The sequence below is a fragment of the Gopherus evgoodei genome, chromosome 7 (assembly GCF_007399415.2).
Source record: "Gopherus evgoodei ecotype Sinaloan lineage chromosome 7, rGopEvg1_v1.p, whole genome shotgun sequence".
Taxonomy (NCBI): Eukaryota; Metazoa; Chordata; order Testudines; family Testudinidae; genus Gopherus; species Gopherus evgoodei.
The window spans coordinates 115738014-115759199 of NC_044328.1; the positions used below are offsets into that span (position 1 = coordinate 115738014).

The 21186-nt window shown below is 40.0% G+C and overlaps 1 protein-coding gene across 1 annotated transcript in view; it reads right to left on the reverse strand.

Moving 5' to 3' along the window:
- ITPR1 (inositol 1,4,5-trisphosphate receptor type 1) overlaps positions 1–21186 on the reverse strand; it is a 309353-nt gene that overhangs the window by 149612 nt on the left and 138555 nt on the right. The window contains 4 exon segments of the mRNA XM_030568211.1: positions 4252–4412; positions 4913–5012; positions 7447–7601; positions 11375–11419. Coding sequence (XP_030424071.1) covers positions 4252–4412; positions 4913–5012; positions 7447–7601; positions 11375–11419 — 461 coding nt within the window.

Below are 21186 nucleotides of genomic sequence, written 5' to 3' on the forward strand. Positions count from 1 at the left end.
AGGCCTATATTTTGGAAGCATAAGGTCCTTAGTTCTATGTACCAGGCTGTGTGCATTCATTACACGTAGTCACAAATTCTACAGACACTGCAGGGAGTGGAGGGGGTTGCAAGAAGTCATGTGTTCATCTCTCAAAGCAAGTTAGATTAGATATTCCCACATTCATTTTCCAGACTGTTTCAATATAGACATGCTATGAACACTTCCTCCCAGCCCTACAATGAATACAGATTCATAAACTTAAAGGCTAGCAGGGACCATAATGATCATCTGTAATCTGACCTCCTGCACTTTGCAGGCCACAGAACCTCACTCACACATTCCTTTAGTAGGTCCATAACCTCTGGCTGAGTTACTGAGTTAAATCTTTATTTAAAGACTAAGTTACAGAGAATCCACCATTTATTCTCGTTTAAAGCAGCACGCGACCCATGCCCCATCATGCAGAGGAAGGTGAAAAAAACCCAGCCTCTCTGCCAAGCTGGCCTGGGGGAAAATTCCTTCCTGACCCCAAATATAGCACATCAGTTAGACTCTGAACATGCCAGACACCTAGGAAAAAGTCCTCCCCCTCTAGTGTCTCATGTCCACAGCTGGGGATATTTCAAATTAGCAGTTGCACATGGGCCATATGCCATTGTAGGGCGTCTCATTCTACATCCTCCTTTAATAAAACTTATCAAGCTCAGTCTTGAAAGAAGTTAGGATTTTTCCCCACAACTGCTCCCCTTGAAAGGCTGTTCCAGAACTTCACTCAATGATTAGAAGCTTTTGCCTAACTTCAGATCTAAATGTACAGATGGCCAGTTTATATCCATTTGTTCTTGTGCCAACATTGGCCCTTAACTTAAGTAACTTCTTTCCCTCCCTGGCGCTTATATTTCTGACGTACTTAGGGAGAGCAATCATATCTCCCCTCAACCTTTGCTTTGTTAGGCTATACAAGCCAAGTTCCTTAAGTTGTTCTCCATTTCTCTGATCATCCAAGTAGCCCTTCTCATTCCCTGTTCCATTTTGAATGCAGGAAGATCAGAATTTGCACACAGTATTACAGATGAGGTCTCACCAGTGCCTTGTATAATGGTGGTAACACTTTCTTAGCTTTACTGGAAATACCTCAGCTGATGCATCCTAGGAGTATATTAGCTTTTTTTCCCCAGGGTCACATCACATTGGTAACTCTTAGCCATCCTGTGATCAACGAATACGCTCAGATATTTCTCCTCCTCTGTCATTTCAAAATGGTAAGTACTCAGTTCATGGTTAGCTCAAATTCTTGTTAGTCTCTAAATGCAGAACTATTAAATTTCATCCCATTTCTATTACTCCAGTTTTCAAGGTCATCCAAATCTTCATATGATATTCTGGTTCTCCTCTGTCTTTGCAATAAATACCAACTTTGCATCAACTGCAAATTTTATTGGCACTGAGAGTGCGCTAAAGTCATTACTGAAAATGTTGAAGAAGACTGGTCCCAGAATTGATCCTTGAGGAACTTCACTAGTAAAATCACTCCAGCCTGATAGTTCACCTTTCAGCATGACTCACTATAGTCTCTCTTTTAGCCAGATCCTTACCGACCTTTTAATTCTCATATTAATCCCCGTCTTCTTCAATTTATTTTACTGAAATCCAGGTAGATTAGATCAATTGCATTTCATTTACCTACATAATTGGTTACCTTCTCAAAGAAAGAGACCAGGTAGGTCTTACTCGATCTACCTTTTGTAAAATCACATTGTATTTTATCACAGTTACTGTTTACCTCTATGTCCTTCACTGCTCTCTCTTTCAAAATTTGTTCTAAGACCTTGAATACAGTTGAGGTCTATTGTCTAGTTCCTATGCTCTCAGTTCTGCAAAGAAAAAAATCAAGGAGAGCTCCAGGGAACACAGATTGAGATCCTCTGATATCACAGAATCATAGAAATGTAAGGTGGAAATCAATCATCAAATCCACCTCCCCCTCCTCCAGCTGCACCAGTACCATGTAAACCTAGATCTCCCTGACAGATGTTTGTCCAACTTCTTTTTAAAGACCTACAATGATGACGTTTCCATAACCTCCCTTGGAGGCTTGTTCCAGAGTGTAACTATCCCTATAGCTGGAAAGTTTTTCTAATATCTAACCTAATTCATCCTTGCTGCAGATTAAGTTCATTACTTCTTATCCTCCCTTCAGTGGACATGGAGAGCAACTGATCACTGTTCTGTTTATAACAACCCTTTATTTATTTGTAGAGTGTTATCAAGTCCCCCCTTAATTTATTGCAGAGTGTTATCAAGTCCCCCCCCCCAGTCTTCTCTTCACAAGACTAAACATACCCAGCTTTTTTACATTTCCTTCAAAGTCACATTTTCAAAACCTCTTATTTTTTTGGTTCTCTTCTGGACTATCTCCAGTTTGCCCATATATTTCCTAAAATGTGGTACCTAGAATTGGACACAGTAATCCAGCTGAGGTCTCAATAGTGCTGAGCAGAGAAGGACAATAACCTCCCATTTCTTACATACAAAACTCCTGCTAACAAACCCCAGAATGATATTAGCCTTTTTTGCAATTGTTTCACATTGTTGACTGTCACAAACAGATGGTTAAGGGTTAATGTCCCTTTTACTTGTAAAGGGTTAAGAAGCTCAGTAAACCTGGCTGACATCTGACCAGAGGATCAATAGGGGGACAAGATACTTTCAAATCTTGGTGGAGGGAAGTTTTTGTTTGTGCTTTTTGTGTTGTTCGTTGTTCGCTCTCGGGACTGAGAGGGATAGGACATCTTTCTCAATCAGTCTTTCATGTTTCAGAATTGTAAGTAATAGCCAGGGAAGGCGGATTAATCTTATGTTTGTTTTCTCAACTTGTAAAGGTTTCTTTTGCTGGAAGGATTTTTTACCTCTGTTTGCTGTAACTTTGAATCTAAGGCTGGGGGGTGGGGTCCCTCTAGTCTATATGAATCTGAGTACCCTGTAAAGCATTTTCCATCCTGATTTTACAGAGATAGCTTTTAATTAAAGAAAGAAAAAGTAAAAGTTTTCTTTTTAAGAACCTGATGGATTTTTCCTTGTTTTAAGATCCAAAGACCTCAAGGCAACCCAGGGAGGGGAAAGTCTGGGGGGAAAAGGAGGGGGATGGTTAAGGGAAGGTTTTGAGGGAACAGAAAGTGTGCCAGACACTAAATTCTGGCTGGTGGCAGCATACCAGACCTAAGCTAGTAATTAAGCTTAAAAGTGTTCATGCAGGTCCCCACTTCTTGTACTCTAAAGTTCAAAGTGGGGAAAAAACCTTGACATTGACTCATTCAATTTATAATTCACTATAACCCCAGATCCTTTTCAGCAGTACTACCATCCAGTCAGTTATTCCCTATTTTGTACGTGTACATTTGATTTTTCTTCCCTGAGTGAAGTACTTTGCACTAGGCTATTGAATTTCACCTTGTTGAATTCAGACTAATTCTCCAATTTGTCAAGGGTGTTTTGAATTCTAAGCCTGTTTTCCAAAGTTCTTGCAACCCCTCTTAGTTTGGTGTCACCTGCAAATGTTATAATGAAAATACTGAAAGGCATCGAACCCAGGACTGACCCCTGGGGGACCCTACTAGACACATCCTCCCAATTTGACAGTTTTCAGGTATAATGAACAGCCATGGATGGGGTCCACTACTTTTATATGCAGGGGTTTTGGTCCATGTGATCTATATCGTGCCTGTTTTCATTGGTGATACTCCCCACAAGTCTATGTTCATTCCCACTGTGATGGCGTGTGAGGGAAGCAGAGTTTTACAGCAAATAATTAGTAGTTGATAACTACTCTTTGAGTACATTCTTTCAATCAGCTGTAAAGCCACCTTATAGTAATTTCATGTAGACCACATCTCCATAGTTTGCTTATGAGACTGTCCTGTGGGACTGTGTCACAAGACTTATTAAAATCAAGATAGATCACATCTACTGCTTCCCTTCATCCACTAGGCCAATAACCCTGTCAAACATTTGTTCCTGACAAATCCATGCTGGCTACTCCTTATAATTCCATCATCATCCACGTGCTTACAACATGATTTTTAATAATCTGTTTCACTCTCTTTCCAGTTACCGAAGTTAGGCTGACTGGTCTGTATTTCCTGAAGTCCTCTTTGTTTTTCAGTCACAAGGGGAAGAAGAAACTAACTTCAGAATAGGGATTATACAGATTTACATGAGTAAGGGCAGCAGCCCTATCACTACAAGAGGCTTGCTTCTTGAGTCTCCTACCTTCTTTCGTTCTGGGTGATTGTTCCCTTTTCCAACTTGCCAGCAATGGAACCCAACACCTTGCTTGCATCGTTAGCAAAGTCCAAGTCCCGAACTTCTGCAGGAGAAACTGGTACTATAGCAAAAGCTTCTTTGTCCTCTTTTACTGGAGAGGTACCGATCTAAAACCCAAGGTAATTTTAGTATCACACCAAGATACAAGGGGCAAAGCAGCAGTAAAGTAACTCGGTAATATTAAGACATGAAAGAAACCACAGTCCTAACAGCTGAGATTAGAAACAGCAGTACAAGATTTTTTGATAGAATATGAAGTTTAAGAACAAAAGACTTCAATGCAAATCTATAGTTCTCCAATTCAGGACTTTTGCAGTCACAACGCAGATGAGACTGCAAAAACATTGCCACAAACACCCATAAGACATGCTGCTCCTGATGATTACATTATATCAAAAACTAAAAAGCCCAATTACTCAACTAATGTTAGTGCTTAACTTTTTCGTTACAATACTCTGTACAGGTAGTCTTCATTAATATTGCACTGTTTGTTATTTGACTGACTTAGTAGAACAATATGCCTCAAAGACTCGGGATTTTTAATATTGAAAGTATTTTTATGAAAACACAAGACAAAAGATGGATTTGTTAAAGTTAGAGGACTTACTTTAAGCATCACAGGTTTCTCTTCTTCTTTATCAATTGGGGTATTGGTGCTATGAACCCAGGTGTTAGTACATAGGTGTCTAAGCCTGACATAGGAGTTCCTACAACACAGTCAATAATTGCAACAATGAGATAGTTTTCAAGACATGCAATTGACCAGTTATCCTAGGTGTGTACAATTTTCAAGTCGTTGGCAGGAAAGACCAATAGGAGACAGATTATTTTCTGCTAGAAACAGAGTGTCCCACAAATAGAATAAAGCTTTTCAAAGTAGCAACACAGGTTAAAAAAAACTCTTCAGTTTGTTCTATATTGTGAACTCAACTCCAAAGCGCATCTATATCTTAACACACTGCAGCTCAACTTCTAACAATTCCTGTGCATAAATGGGAAAGGAAAAGCTACTCAAAAGCAGTACTTATTCTTTGAAAACCATTTGACTACTTACCATGCACAATCTATAACCTGCTCAAGTGTCACAGAAAGTAAATTAGCAGAATCTTTGCTAATAAGAAATTGTTCCCATAAAAAAAAGAAAAGTAGCCACACAGAGTACACTTACCTCTCTCACACACACACGCATGCACTCTCTATGCCCAATATATTTATTTAATAGTATGAAGCAGCAAAGACTAGAGGAAGGGGTGGCTCTAGACATTTCACCGCCCCAAGCATGGCGGCATGTGGTGCTCTCCCAGTCGCTAGTCCCGCGGGACTAGCAGACCCTCCGCAGGAATGCAGCCGAAGGCTGCCTGCCTGCTGCCCTCCCGGCACTGGCAGAGCACCGCCCGCGGCATGCCGCCCCAAGCACGTGCTTGGCGTGCTGGGGCCTGGAGCTGCCCCTGACTAGAGGACAGTCAGTAGTTCTTTCACTTCAGAAGACATTGGTTTAAATTTCTGTTAGGTCAAAAGTTTCCATAAATTTGGTGGTCTCAACGTCATCCACAGCTCAGACCGAAAACCACAACAGGGGCGTCATGCCAACCTACTGACAGACTAAGAACTAGAATAGCAGGGCAAACCAAGAAGAATTAATCTAGCCTAGCATTGATTTGTGCATGTAGGAAGCATGCACAGCACCCATGTGCAGTTGTGACTACATGAACAGTTTTTTTTTGTTCCCTTTGTTTTGGAGCTGGAATTTCAACTTAGCCACAAAATGTTACTTAAAACTCAAGCTCCGTTAAGGTCACTCACTAATATTCTGCGATAATTTGCAGTAAAACAATCAAGTTCAAGTTTCCTCACACAGCTCAGCGGTGTGATTCCCAGCACAGGTAAGCAGACTTGTGCAAGTGCCTCTTAAACTAGCATGCTAATACCAGCAGTTTGGACATTGTGACATGGGCAGCAGCGTGGGCTAGCCACCTGAGCTCAGATCCCAGGGGATCAGGTTTGGACTCAGGTGGCTAGCCCAAGCCACTGCCTGGGTCACAATGTCCACACTGCTATTTTTAGCGCGCTAACTCAAGAGGAGCTAGCACGCGTCTGCCTGCCTGTGCTGGGAACCACACCTGTCAGCTGCAGTGTAGACATACTCTAGAAGTTTTATGCCTAAAGATAGAGTCACATCAATAGTTTTCACACTGTCTCAAGAAACTTCCTAGCCAAAGAGACTCTGAAGCTTAACTATAGAAAAAAGTTGACGCTGTTTAAGTTTTTAAGTTCTATGTGTCTGAGACAACTGATGACCATTGTGGAACAATTTTATCCCTAGTGTTGGCTTCAGAAAGGCTTTACTCCTATTGGTTTCCTCCAGATCTCTGCTTTGCATTTACCACACAAAGTACAATGCAAAAGAATGGCTACAAAGGAAGTATTAGCCATCACATAACTGCACCTGCACAACTTCTGAAAGCCATATAAGACACTCACTGAAAGGAACTCAACTTAGTTTACTTAATAGGACATGTGGAGTCCATTGTTCTCCAGGGTCACAATCAATCAGTTTAGACAAAATGCATTTTTTTAAAAAAAAGCAGATTACTTGGTCTTTGGAGCACGCAATGTGTCTTAACTAAGTTTGTAAGGCATGTAGTGAATAAATAGTGCCTTTTAAATGTTTGATTACTAGAAAATAACACTGTTGAGTTTGAGGAGCAATATGCAGAATTCACACACCTAACCCTTTAGCAATATAGATAGAGCATGAACATGAATTCAGGAGACTTGAGTTCTAACCCTGGCTCTGGCCCTGGCCTGCTGCAGGACCTTCGGTAAATCACATCCACTCTGTGCCTCAGTTTCCCCTGCTGTAATGTGGGAATAATGATATTGTCATCTTCTTTGTAAACTGCTTGGAGATGTACTGATGAAGAGCCATGTAACTGCTAGGTATTATTACTATTAATACCTTTAATTAACTTGAAAGAGAAAAACAGTGAAATTTTTTTCTGTAATCTTAAAAATAAGTGTTAGAGCGTCTGTATCTTTCAACAGCTAGTGGTTCTACTAGAAACAACATCCAAGGAGAATATTCAACTCAAACTGGGTACTCCTGTAAGCAGTGAGAACCTGTTGATTTTAACATCATACCTCGGGACAAGGCTATCTCCCCCTCGCAAAGTGGTGGGGTCCAGCTCAAAGATAGAGGAGATATCATTTCCTTCAGGTACAGACACCAAAGAGTAAGCCATCTTCTCCTGAACATTATTCAACCCTCTTCTGGATGCATCTTGGTCAGGATCTGTCTATGGAAAAAATCCAATCAAATGAAGTCAGAAATGCTATTCCAAGAACTGTCAGACCTGCGCGAAAAGCCAAGCATTATATCAATCTGTTTCATAATTTGTGCACACAAATATCAACCTCTCCAAGTGCTGGTACTGGCAGAAGCTCCAGCTGTGCTTTAGGACAGAAATAAAACTGACAATTAACTGCTTTTGCCAAACACATTTCTTCACTTTGTCTGCTGTTGGTAACTTTTGAGCATCTCTGGGTTATAATGTAATAATTCCTAAGTAATCCTGTGTCTACATCTTTTTACATTAAGTGCCAGAACATACACTCAAATTGCCAAAACATTCACCTCACAGTGCACTAAAAACCTAGATCAGATTCAGACTCTGCTGCAGATGATCCATGTCTCACAAGAGCCTTACCCTAAAGGCTGCGCTGAAGGGCTCCAGAAGTCTACTTGATAACTAGAACTTTAAATAAATATTTTGTAAGCAGCAAAAATGACAGCTGGCAATTCTATTTCCCAGTCACATTGTCAATATCAACTGTATCTAATAGATTCCAACAGCAGAAACAGAATTATACCTGTCAGTCACTGACAAAAAAAAAAAAAAGAAAGGTCACCAAGAAGATAGCCAACTAGTAGTTTTCACCTCAGTTCATGGCTTTTATGCTTGCACATTCAAATGTGTCCAATGCACAACAAAAAAAACAAGGCAACAATATCTGCTAGCACAATATGAAGTGTTGACCCAGGTTAACACTTTCATTAATGAATTCAGCGTTATAAATGCATTGAGACTTGAAATCACCAACACTTGTTAAATGAACAAGAACTTGGATGACTACAGTATAAAGCAGAAACAACAAGGAGTCCTTGTGGCATCTTAGAGACTAAAATTTATTTAGGCATAAACTTTTGTGGGCTAAAATCCACTTATGCTCAAATAAATTGGTTAGTCTCTAAGGTACTACAAGGACTCTTCATTGTTTTTGTTGATACAGACTAACATGGCTACCACTCTGAAAAGCATAAAGTAGCAAAGTCAGAAAAACTGAAGCTCAAGGGGAAAAAAAAATATGAAAAAAAGCAGTGGTTCGCTCTTCCTTTAAGATCTTTCTTGGGGGCCTCAGCAGGAATCTCCAATCAACAAGGTAAAGATGTTAGCCAAGACTTTAAAAACTCAGGGACAAGTGGAGTAATCAACAACTCCTACGAACTTCAATGGGAAATGCTGGGATCTCAGTACTGGCGAACATCAGACCACTTAGAGACCTAAACAGTGAGTTAAGAGCCTAAACTTAAAATAATCTGTTTTTGAAAATCTGAGCTTGAGGAATTGAAAGAGCTGGGATTGTATGAAAGCTACAGAATGTTTACAGTGTTACACATGTACTTCAAGATATTCTGTGATTATTAGCAGCACGTGAACTTGGCTACAAAATGGAGATATTTACAGTTTTGATTTGTCATTCAGTAATAGGATGGTAAATATATGGACTAGACATGCAAATTGGTGATTCGCATTTAAAAAATATGCAACTATATACTCAGTCTGTTTGGAAACTATCAGTTGAGACTCCATCTACTCTACACGTGTATTGAATTCTCAAAACCTTCATTTGTCTTCACCAAACCTCTTGTTGATCTCCAAACATAGCAGATGCTGAAAGTTCATACACTTCAATCTTTCTGGCACCTGAGGCAATATATTAGCCAATTCTAGAGATTATGGCAAAGCTACAGACCAGGGTGCAGCAAACAATAGGCAACAGAAAGTGAGAGATCTTAGATAAGGTTGTTACATCCATGCAGAACTAAAGTTTCACCTACAAAAGCATAATTGCAAAATTCATACAATGGATCCCTTGCAATGTTGAAGGGTGCAGTCTGGGACATATTATTCATGCTCATTCAAATCAAACCTCTGCACCGATCATTAACTGAGGGATAAGGAAAGAAAGCCAGAGCAGATACTGTGCAGAAAAACTTGCAGTCTTGAGAATGGTTTAAGCTTGAATAAAGTTACTGTACCCAAATAAGGTTAGGTTGCTAACACCATCTCTAAGTTAAAGGAGTTTAAACTATATTTGTATGTTAGAAAGAGATTATATGCTCTTGTCATTTGTTTATGGCAGGGGTAGGCAACCTGTGGCACACGAGTTGATTTTCAGTGGCTCTCACACTGCCCGGGTCCTGGCCACTGGTCTCGGGGGTCTCTGCATTTTAATTTAATTTTAAATGAAGCTTCTTAACATTATAAAAACCATATTTACCTTACATACAACTATAGTTTAGTTACATATTATACACTTATAGAAAGAGACCTTTTAAAAACACTGAAATTTATTACTGGCACAAGAAACCTTACATTAGAGTGAATAAATGAAGACTTGGCACACCAATTCTGAAAGGCTGCCGAGCCCTGGTTTATGGTCTATTTTTGCCACCTGGTGGTGAAGAGGTACAAGCAGAAAACCAGAAACCACTTATCAGATTTTACTCCGAGATTCCATCAACATCTGAGCTCATTTTGAGGGACCTGTGTGTAACAACAGTGGTAAAAATGAAAGTCTTTTCTGATTTCCAAAGAGGTACTAGAAACCATTAGTGTTTACCTGGAAAGTTAAGATATAAGTTTGTTTTCACTATCCAGAATATGTACTAAATAGTGTTGCCAAGAGGTCAGCATTTGCTACAAAGCAGTACAGGAAAATGAGTTATAACAGAAAATAACTGGCATAACCTTTGAGTATCTGGTGGCAAATGTTGAGTTTTAAATGGCTACCACTTTAGATGACATTCATATATAGACAAGGTGACAGGCCAACTAATATTCCTACAAAGAAAATTTGAGCTTTTCTCACTTCCATGCATCGAGTTACATTCTTCTCTTCTCCAAGGATACAAGCCTTTCTTCCTTGTTTCTAAACACAGCTATCTTCTCTTATGCCAGACATTGATCAGGAAAGAGATATTATGGCATCATATGCCTACAGTCTCATCCAAATGAAAAATACAATCCACAATGGAAAGGGCTGTTTTAGTTATATCTGCTGTCAGCAATAAAGTTTTGATTTGAAAATACAATGGCCGTATAGTATGCCAGCTTCCCTAGTCACATCAATAGGAGGCTTCTGGTAATTCATACTCTATAAAGTAAATCAAACAGCGTCTTGAGTAAGTGTGATGTAACTCCACAACATTGATTGGAAAGGACATCACACTCGCTTTTACTGGTAATTCATAACAGTGACATCAAAATTGCCAACTGGTTGGGCACAGTTCTTGTTTTATAGCCTCATTATTTATCACGGTTTTCCTATGATAATTTAACATATGAGAAATTGTTCCTTAGAGATAACTTTCATTCGTGAAATAAACCATTTCATTTGGCCCCTGGGACAAAGACAGCATTCAGGATATTTGGTATCAGATCTCATCTTCTGAAACTTGCATTTTCTTTCTCCAAGTCTGAAGAGCATCGAAGAGGGGAAGAGTTCAGCCTTCTGAGAAATGGTTCAGATGCTATTCTGATAGGAGCTACTTAAGAATCAAGATACCTAGAAGTGCACAGCTCTTCAACATCCCCTGACGCCTACTACACCAATCTTCAGTTCTCAAGATAGAGCACTGCATGCAATACCTTCCACCTATGCTTAATTTTGACTTTCTTCTGAAGCAGAAATGCCTTGTATCATCTGTTCACTTGCCAATCAGATACCAGGGCTTGAGTCAACCCTCCCTAATCAGGGGCAAAACTGTACTCTTGCCTATACTTACTGAGGATTGACACTCCTGGCCATCTTCCTCATAGTCAGGGTTTACCTGATGAAACACAATCACAGGCAAGTCAACAGTTTAGTTTTCCACCCCCAACCCCAGTATAAAATTCCTCGGGGAGACTGAGCTTATTCTGTAGCAGATGCACCTTTTTCTACAAAAAACGTTGGGTTCTTCAATCTAGCAGACAAAAGTACAAGAAGATCCAATGGCTGGAAGTTGAAGGTAGACACATTCAGACTGCAGATAATGCAGACTTTTTAACGGTGAAGGTAATTAACCACTGGAACAATTTATTAAAGGTTACGGTGGACTGACAGTGGCAATTTTTTTAACCTAGATTGGATGTTTTTCTAGGAATGATTTTCAGGAAGTTCTGTAGCTTGTGTTATACAGGAGATCAGACTAGATTACCCCAGTGATCCCTTCAGGCCTCAGAATCTATAAACATATATACAATGCAATCAACTTTTAAAAAACAGACACAAACAAACCACGCAGTTGTGTAGCCAAGAATAGAATTAAGCAATCAGCAAACTTGCAAAAGAGACTCAACTAGGATATAACTAAAGCTGGAAAGAAAGGAAATTTTGTGAAAATTATGTCAAGCTTTGAAATCACAATTAAATTTCAAAACATTTCAACCAGCTTTAGAAGTCACTACAAGTTGGGAAAAATCTTGATCATGTTGTCATTTGAAATGTTCCTTTGATAAAAACTACTTTTGCCATAATATGCACGGATTCACCAATTTCTCCCATTGTACCTTTGCATGAGTGAGTCTCCATGTTTTCACAGCTCATTAACCAGCCCATGATTTGCTAAGCAACCTCTATAATCCGCTGGTCCTGTTGATTCATTTTGTACTTGGCAAAATGCTACTAAGTGTTTTGGAATCTGCTTACTAGAAAAGCACGCAGCAGGATTATTTCAATTCAACTCGTGCATTCACCATGATGAGCTATATTGCCTTTCTTCACTCCAACCTTCCTGGCATATCCCCAGCACCTTATTTTTACAAATACGCTCGTCTTCATTTACATATGTTTCAAGAAACAGAGTCAAGCTAGTTTCAGTGAGTATTCAAAGGTATTAACAGTTCACCTTCCAAAATGCTTGGATAGGTAAATGTTCGTGACAATTCCTAGAAGGCTTCTATAACTCTTAGCTTCTCTTTTATGAACAATTCTATGTTCTGCTTGGAAATCAAAAAATCCAGACGATCCAACAATGCGTTTAATTTATTCCCCCCAAAACGTAGCAACAGGTTCTCCAGCCATTCACAGTACAATTCACTCTCCCACTAATGAGCTTATCTTGATTTTAACTGTTTACATAAAATCATGTCATTTATTGTCGATTCTTTTTAACAAAAAGAAGTCACCACCTATCCTGAACAAAAAGGGTAGAGACACATGGTCATTCTTGTAGTGCAGTGTTTTTTCCAAGTATCTTTCAAGAAAGTATCTTGTTTCATGGGTCTGGCACTTGGATACTACCTACTCTCGCATAATTTCATCCTTAGTGATACTAATCCTACATAGCGATCGTTCATTAATCTGTTTTCAATCCTCAGTTAAGCAACCACAGTTTTTTGGGAAGGGGTAAAGGAGACAGCACCAAAGGAGAAGAGGCAGAGTTTATGGGTCCTCCCCATGGTACTTACCTCTGCTGCTAAGTAGTGTCCAGTAGCAAGATGTTTGAACCGGAAAAGGCTATTCCAATATCCTGCACCACCTCGACAAGGGTCATGTTGCACCACCTGCAGAGAGAGAGAGAGGGAGAGAGAGGGGCTATATTCTGCATTTCAGTGGCTTGCCCCTCAGGTGAGTACTGAGGTATTTCACTTTCAGTCATGTAAGAACACAAGAACGGCCATACTGGGTCAGACCAAAGGTTCATCTAGCCCAGTATCCTCTCTTCCAACAGTGGCCAATGCCGGATGCCCCAGAGGGAATTAACAGAACAGGTGATCATCAAGCGATCCATCTCCTCTTGCCCATTCCCAGCTTCTGGCTAACAGATGCTAGGAACACCATCACACATTGGCAGAATGTGACGGAGCTCAGAGAAAAAAAAAAAGATACCAATTACCAGTCAGGTATGGAGGCCACCACCAAGGATGCATCCCAAATGGACATGTCCAACACAGCCACTGGTGCACACCTGGATTTTTAAAGTTCTACTTTCATGGCTATCTTCAAGTCGCTGGATTTGTTGGCTAACAAACTGACTATGGTTTTGTGCTCTATGTTGAGCCTTCTAAGAATGAAGACAAAGGGCTAATGGGATATATTGGCAGAAAGGTGGTAAAAGGAGGTTTTTTTGGAAGCTTGTATTGGGTTGAACCAGAAGAACTGAACGAACTTACTAAAAGTCAGGCAAGATTCTCTTGTTTTCCCTGATAGTCACTTTAGTCTCAAGAGAAAAACAACAACAAACAAACAGTAGAATTGTGTCAAACTTGACAGTGTTTTCCCAAAGAAGGGAGTTTTCTAGATCTCCGTATTAATGCTCACGCGCCTCCCAAGAAAAAGTATGGAACTAGGACTCTAGACAGGTTCCTAGCTGGAGCACAGCTGAAAGAATCTTTGAATTAAGTGGCTGCACTGCTGGGAAAAATAACTGTCCTTCACTCAGAGGGACTTGTAGTGTTCACATAGACAGGCTGCATGTCATTGAAAGTTGCATTTTAAAACAAAAAAATTATCCTAAGCATATGTATCTGTTTCCAGAACCTAAACATCTCAAAGTTTTGTTTGTTTGTTTGTTTAATAGGTGAAACGTTGGCCAAGACATTGAAGTCATCCTCCTTTCTAACGTAAGACACTAATGAGATGGTTTGATTCCAAAGAGACAGAGACTAACAAACGGGTTTAATCTCCCATCAGAGGAGGTTATGTGTACCTACACTATTCCACATTGGACATGGATGCGTTCAGCACATACAGCAAGGCAGTAGAAATAATTAGTACTTTGTTAGAATAGGAATGGTTTGTGAGCCTTTGTTTGTCAGAGGGTGAAGATGGACGTCATTAGAGAGATCACTTCATCATTCCCTGTTAGATTCACTCCCTCTGGGGCATCTAGCATTGGACACTGTTGGTAGACAGGATACTGGGCTGGGCTGTCCTTTGGTCTGATCCAGTATGGCCATTCTTATGAGTAAATAAGGCATTTATTGACACCTCTCATTCTTTTTTTCTACATTGCCAGGAATTGGTAGTTGGAAAGCACCTTGCTGCAGTGTTAAAAAGTCAAAACCATGTTTTTATATTGTAAAAAAAAAAAATAATAATAAAAAATGCAGACATGCTAGTAAACAATGGCGTATTTTGGTCTTGAAACTTCAAAACCTGGAAAAAAGTCATACTTAAAAAAAAAATCTTGTGGAGCAAGGTTTTAAATAAAAGCACCAACTGTTACAGTAAACTCATTTGTACAGCCTCAGAGATGCTGTCCTTACCTCGACTTCCCACAGTGCTTTTGAACTAGTTGCAGAAGTGGCCGACTGTCTCCCTGTAGTTCTCAGGAAGACATGCTGCTTCTTTCTGTGCTCATCGCAAGTCAGAAACTTCTCCTGCTCCGCATGAAACAACCTTACCACATCTCCCTGTCAAAGCCAAGACAGAATGATCAACATGAATTAGACAATAAAGACATCATACCATTAAAAAGCCAGCAGCAAGATAAGTTTCCAAACTTACCCCTTTTAAAATATCATCTTTGTTATCGCTCCATTTCATGAAAAGGACTATTTTCCAGCTCGTGTTGCAGTTCACAGAGTTGACCTAGAACAAAGACTAGTATCACTAGTCACACTAGAAGTATGATAAAACACTGCCAAGTGCTGCCTTTTTCTTTACAGTGGAAAGAGAATCTGAACAGCACACTGCAATCCCTGTTTATTACTGTACAAAACGAAACACCAATCCAGAAAGCCTGTGGCCTGCACTCAACCCTGCCATAGATAACTTGTTATGTTGATACCTCATCTAGCTATGTCAAGAACAGAGTTAGGTGACACTTTTCAGACAAATAATTTATTCACCAAAAAGGCAGTCTTGATTGACCCAAAAAACTATTCATAAATCTGACACTAATTAACCAAATAATTTTGACCGTAGGGTGTGCGGGAGAACAAAAAATCAGGCTAGAATCACAGAAACAAAGGAAGTGGCTGTGGTTCTCCCCTTGTAAACCTTTAGCTCACTGTCTAGGACACTTCCCTGGGATGTAGGAGACCCATGTTCAAATTCTCACTCTGGAGCAGTGAGCTGAACCTTAATCTCTCCTTTCCCAGTTGAGTGCTTTAATGACCAGACCACAGGCCAGTGGTCCCCAAATTTATCCTCTCGCATTCACCTTCCCATTACCAGTAGTAGAATGTGGCCATGCCCACTGCCCCCCCGCCCCTCGGGCTGGGAGCCAAGAACAGGGGGTTGTAGGCTGAGGGCAGGGGCCCAAGCCCAGAGCAGGGCTGCAGCCAGGGCAGGGGCTGGGGGCAGAGAGAGGCTGGTGGCATTACCTCCCTGTCCCCTCACGGGGGGCTGGTCCTGGCCCCTTTGCAACCTTGGGGGGGGTGCCCCACAGTTTGGGGACCACTGCTTTAGGCAATCTGTCCCCTTGAACTGTTCCATGCTACGTAAGTATTTATTTATTTGAACAACGACTTGAATTAGGATGTCCCACATTGCAGGCAAATGCCTTAGCCATTCTCTCTTTCTGACACAATGACTAGTGAACCAGCTTCAACAGGAGAGATTGAGAGAGATCTGACTTGACCTAGAATACCTTGGCTTGGTGGTTAGGGCACTCCTGGAATGTAGAAGACCCAGGTTTGAATCTCTGCTCTGAGCAGGGATTTGAACCCAGGTTTCTCCTCTCAACATTCTTTCAGATTGATTAAACAACATCATTTCACCAAAAACATTTCAGAATTTTCAGACTTAGTTTGACCAAAAACTATTTTTTTTTAATTTTCAGAACTGCCACCAAACTGACAGCAAACAAAATCAAACCAGTGATTCACCTAGCTCCAGTCATTAAGATGGCAGATTTTGTAGAAAAAGTATGTTTCATTTATCTTTGTTCTTACAGCCAAGCAGTTGGGCAGAACGGGCAACGCTCACGTCTTTGTTCCAGATAGCCTGTTATTTACCTAACAGATCTGCTCTTACCAATCCCCGCTCAGCTATTTGCCCACTAGGAAGGAAGTGAGAAACATTGCGTCCAGAGCTAGTAGTATTTCTACTTCACTAACAGGATGGGACAGCAACGCAGTATATGCTCTCCAGCATGGTAAGTGGCAATTCCATAACACGCATGCTCCTTAGTTTAGCCAAGAACTCCAAAGGCCCCCTCCAACTCTGTTTACACCAAATTTCTGTGTCACCACTGCACTAACAGGCCAAGCTTTTGATTTATTTTACACTTACCTCATTGCACCCAGGATTATCAACCAGTTGGTGACTACTGGCATGAAGGGGCTGGCCAGCATTAACAGGATTCAGGACCACCTTGTCTCCAATGACAACCTGAAGAGAAGTACTTGGCAATCAGATTCAGAAATGGTCCCCAGAGTTACCTTCTTCTGGGTGTAAGCAATGAGGTTAAGCCATTTGCTTACAGTTTAGAGATGTTTCATGCAGAAAAAAAGGAAAGACACTGGTATCTTTATAAAAAAAAACAACTTGAGAACTTCAGAAGAAAATGGATGTTTAAAACATTCAGAGTTATTTAAGGTTTAAAGACACCTACACAACTGGGCTGAGTGGCATATAAAGGAAAACTACAATTTCCACTGACTAAGTCTTTGTCTTCCATACAGTCATTTCAGTGTCTAACATCTAACAATTAATTCCTAAAACCAAAAGTCATCAGAAAGATTCTCCTCCTCCATGACAACTTGATGGGTCTTAACCTACAATGTTTACTCTCAATTAATGAGGTCCAATCAAGTGTGGTAAGCTAAGTGCACTTTATCATGGAGGATGAAGATCCCATGTATCCTATACTTTCCTTCCAGACAGTTTCTTATCCAAAGCCTCCCAATCTTACTTGAAGCCCTCACTCTTCCCACTGTCCCCCCCCCCCAAAAAATCCATAACAAAAATCTTAGGTGAGGGACTTGAATTCCCCTCAATACAAAGAAAGCAAAACATTACTTGAATTTATATGAAGTTTCTTCTTTTTAAATTAACTGAACACAAACTACATTCATCTTCAAGGCACTATTCCCGTAATAATGAAATAAAAACAAGGACATTCAATTAAGGCTGTATTACGTGTAGTGGTGGGATAACTATACTGAAGTGAACAGTTTAGTCTACCTGGATATGGCTATGCTCTATTTCATGCAATCTACTCTGTTTAGGTGCCCTCTATCAGGTTGGACCAGACTGCACTGCACAGCATACTAAAGTCCTTGGCTTCTCTTGAGTTTAGGCTGATGAGTCATGCCAAAGTCCATCATGGCTTTGCAAGGTCTAAAATCATTTACTTGGGATTATGGAATGACGACCACATTCATTCTTATGTATCCAACGTCGGAACACAATGGAGATCTCCAGAGATTAAAAACTAGAGTATTAACTCACAAACAACCTTCCACACCTCCCACAAGCAAGGCAACCATTTAGTCTAATTTTGATAAAATTCTTGACAGAGATATTCATAATGGAACCGGAAAGACTCATAACTACAGCACCATGAACCAGCATACTAATTATATTTCTTCTAAAGCTACTCAGATGACTTTACATTTCATGCCATTTTGAACTCTGTGGGGACTTAGAAGGCTACTGTATTTAGATTCCTTATTCCTTCCAATCTTAATCGTTCCTCATTTCCAGATCAGTAGTTACCATAGTGATTCTCCTCCCACACTGTTCAGCGCAGGAAAAGGGCTGTGGCCGTTAATATTACATGCTATAAAAACCTGTGCATTTAACTAGTCAAAAGTAATGAAACAACTGATACAAGCTCTTTGTATTTTACACCAAATAATGCATCATCTTCTGATACTCATCTGCACTTACACTGTCTCCTATGGAACGCAATTTGTAGAAAGGCTGTATATAGAACCAGGAACCCTCGTTTCCAGCTTCATCCAGGGTCACCCTCATAGCATTCTTCTCTAGCAGAGCTGGAAGCCTCTTATTTACTGTCAAGTATTTGTTACTTTTTAAGTGGAGCAGCTAGAACAAAAATTACAATTTGTTTCTGTAAAGGCAGACATATGTTTCCTTTAATTAACACTGACTAAAGACTATATAATAGTCTGAGAGTCTGATCATAATACATGGACATTAACTTCTGATGCTAAGATTGAATAGTTATGCTGTTCATAACAAATCCAGAGACTCTTGGACTTCTTGTTTTGAATACATTTTTTAGTAGGCTTTAGATTGGTTCATGGCACTGAACAGCTTCCATTTGTGTAAATGTCCATATCACACTAATGAGAGACAACAGAGAACTGTCTTTGCCAATTATTCTCTATGTTTCAGTAGTCAGATACCAAGGACTGTGAGATATTGATGACAAAACTGTTTTCCTTCAGGGGAATGGGTGAGGCTTCTCTCAAATGGCTGTGCTCATTCTGAGATGGGAGACTAATGAGATTAGCTATGAACAATTCTTCTCTCCCTATGAGGTGCCGCTTTATTATTTTGTTTCAATATGCCATGAGACATCATATATAAACCTCACTGCACTGGTAATACATATCTATAGGATATAATGGACCATCTCGTAGCAGCCCCATTGTCTAGCTTACATGTTGATTTGGATTAAACATAGCAGGGTTGAATCTTAACGAAAGCAGGACAATGCTTTTAACTTTGGATGTTTGGAACCTTTTGCTGCCTGTTGGTCCATTATTCACAGAAGTCATCTGCCACTGGGAAGATTCCTACAGAACTGGGGTATTCCTCATAATTAGGCTGGGCAGAATTTTTTTTTTAAATACATTTCAATGGATAAAAGCAATGTCTATTTTTAAGCATTTTCTTTTATTTTTATCTATTTAAGTTTTCACAGTGGGGGAAACTACAGGGCAGGTCAGACAATAATTGTTTAAAGACAGCAGACACAGAGATTCAAAGAATGAAAGCTTTACAACAGTTAAAGTTGTCAACATCACAGGTCAAAGCATACAAAGTGAATCGCCTTAAATCAAATTTGAATAAGTTCTCTAAAAGCATTTTTCTTACTTTGCCTATCTGTAAATTTCAATTATTATCGATGGAAATACATTTTGGTTGGTTTGGGTGTGTATAGTGAAGCCAATGTTTACCAACATTTACCAATACAAATCTAATCCTTCCTCTCCTACTCACAACTGCTCTTGGTATGGAGCATTGACTGGTTAGAAATGCTTATTGCAATCTCTTGTTCACCTGAAAAACAGACAGATCCCTCTCTCAGATGAAGATATTCTAATGTTACACTTAGGCTAGATTATTGTAGTGAATTCTTTAAAAGACTTGTCTTGAAGTTGTTCCCAGTGCCGTAATAGCTGCAGAACAGGACTGCTTGCCTTCTCATTACAAAAGGGGAGGAGAGGAACCCTGTTACCTTTGCTCCCTGCAATCCTACTCTGGCTGATGGTATGGTCAGAGGATACAATTCAAAGTATTTGTTTAGAAAGTCGTACATAATCTTAGATCCAAATGCTTACAGGTCTCTTGCTCTACACCTCCACCTGGCAGTTGTGATCAGATGAAGTGGATCTGCTTTCAGTCCCCAGAAGAGATCAGAGAACCCTGAGTTGCTGAATGCTCTACTAGTGGCGGTCCTAAGTCCCTCACTGTCTGCATTTAAGGCACGACAAGGCTTGTCGTTGATCATTATTACAACACTTCCTCAGCAACTTATTCTTGGTGTTTGCGACTCATCACTATTCTTTGCATTCGCTGGGAATCCATCTTCATCAAGTGGGGGTGACTTGCCTGAGGTCTACTGCACCAAATCCTTTGTTCAGGGTAGACTATCGTTGTACTGGGGAGTTGATTATTTTGGTTCTTCTGATGTGCACTGGGTTTACTAGATGGTGCTGTACAGCATTTGGGGGATAAAGTGAGGATAAAATGAAAGACGTTGTATAGAATTGTACACCACTGTGTATTTGCCGTCTACCACATGGCCAGGTCAAGGTCCGGCAACTGTATGGGGGGTATTCTAGTTTAAAGTATTCAGATGGTGCTCTTAAAAGGCAACGTTTATAGCAAAATAAAAATGCCTCCACTTTAGAATCTCTCACAGCACACAAAACCATAAATGTAGTTCTTTCTTCAGAGTATCATGCTTCTGGGTAACCCAGTCATGGCTTGCAAGACAACACACTCAGATACTGAAATTCCACTATTTTGAAGTATAATTGTACCTTGGTGGTTCAGGTAAGACCCTACAGAGCTATGTCTTACAGAGTAGACAGTGTGAACAGGGCCACAGCATACCTGGATAACATTGCCATACTGGATAACCGTTCCCAGCAGTTTCCTGTTTTCAGTCTCATTCTGTTTCTTCTCCAAATCTGCTGCATGCTGAAATTTAAGAAGGAAATTGTGGAGATAAAAAGTATTGTTATAAACAGTGCTCACAATTACTTACTGTAATAAAACGTCAACGTACATTTGTTCCAGCTGTATGAAGTAACCATTTGAAGCCTAGAATCAGATTTTATCCTTCACAGTTTTCCAGAAGGAAAATGATTGAATCTGTACTATTTGAACTATACTGATGTGAAGCAGTAACACAGAGGAGTCAATGTTTTGACTTCAAACTGATTGAAGTTTTCTAAATAAAAC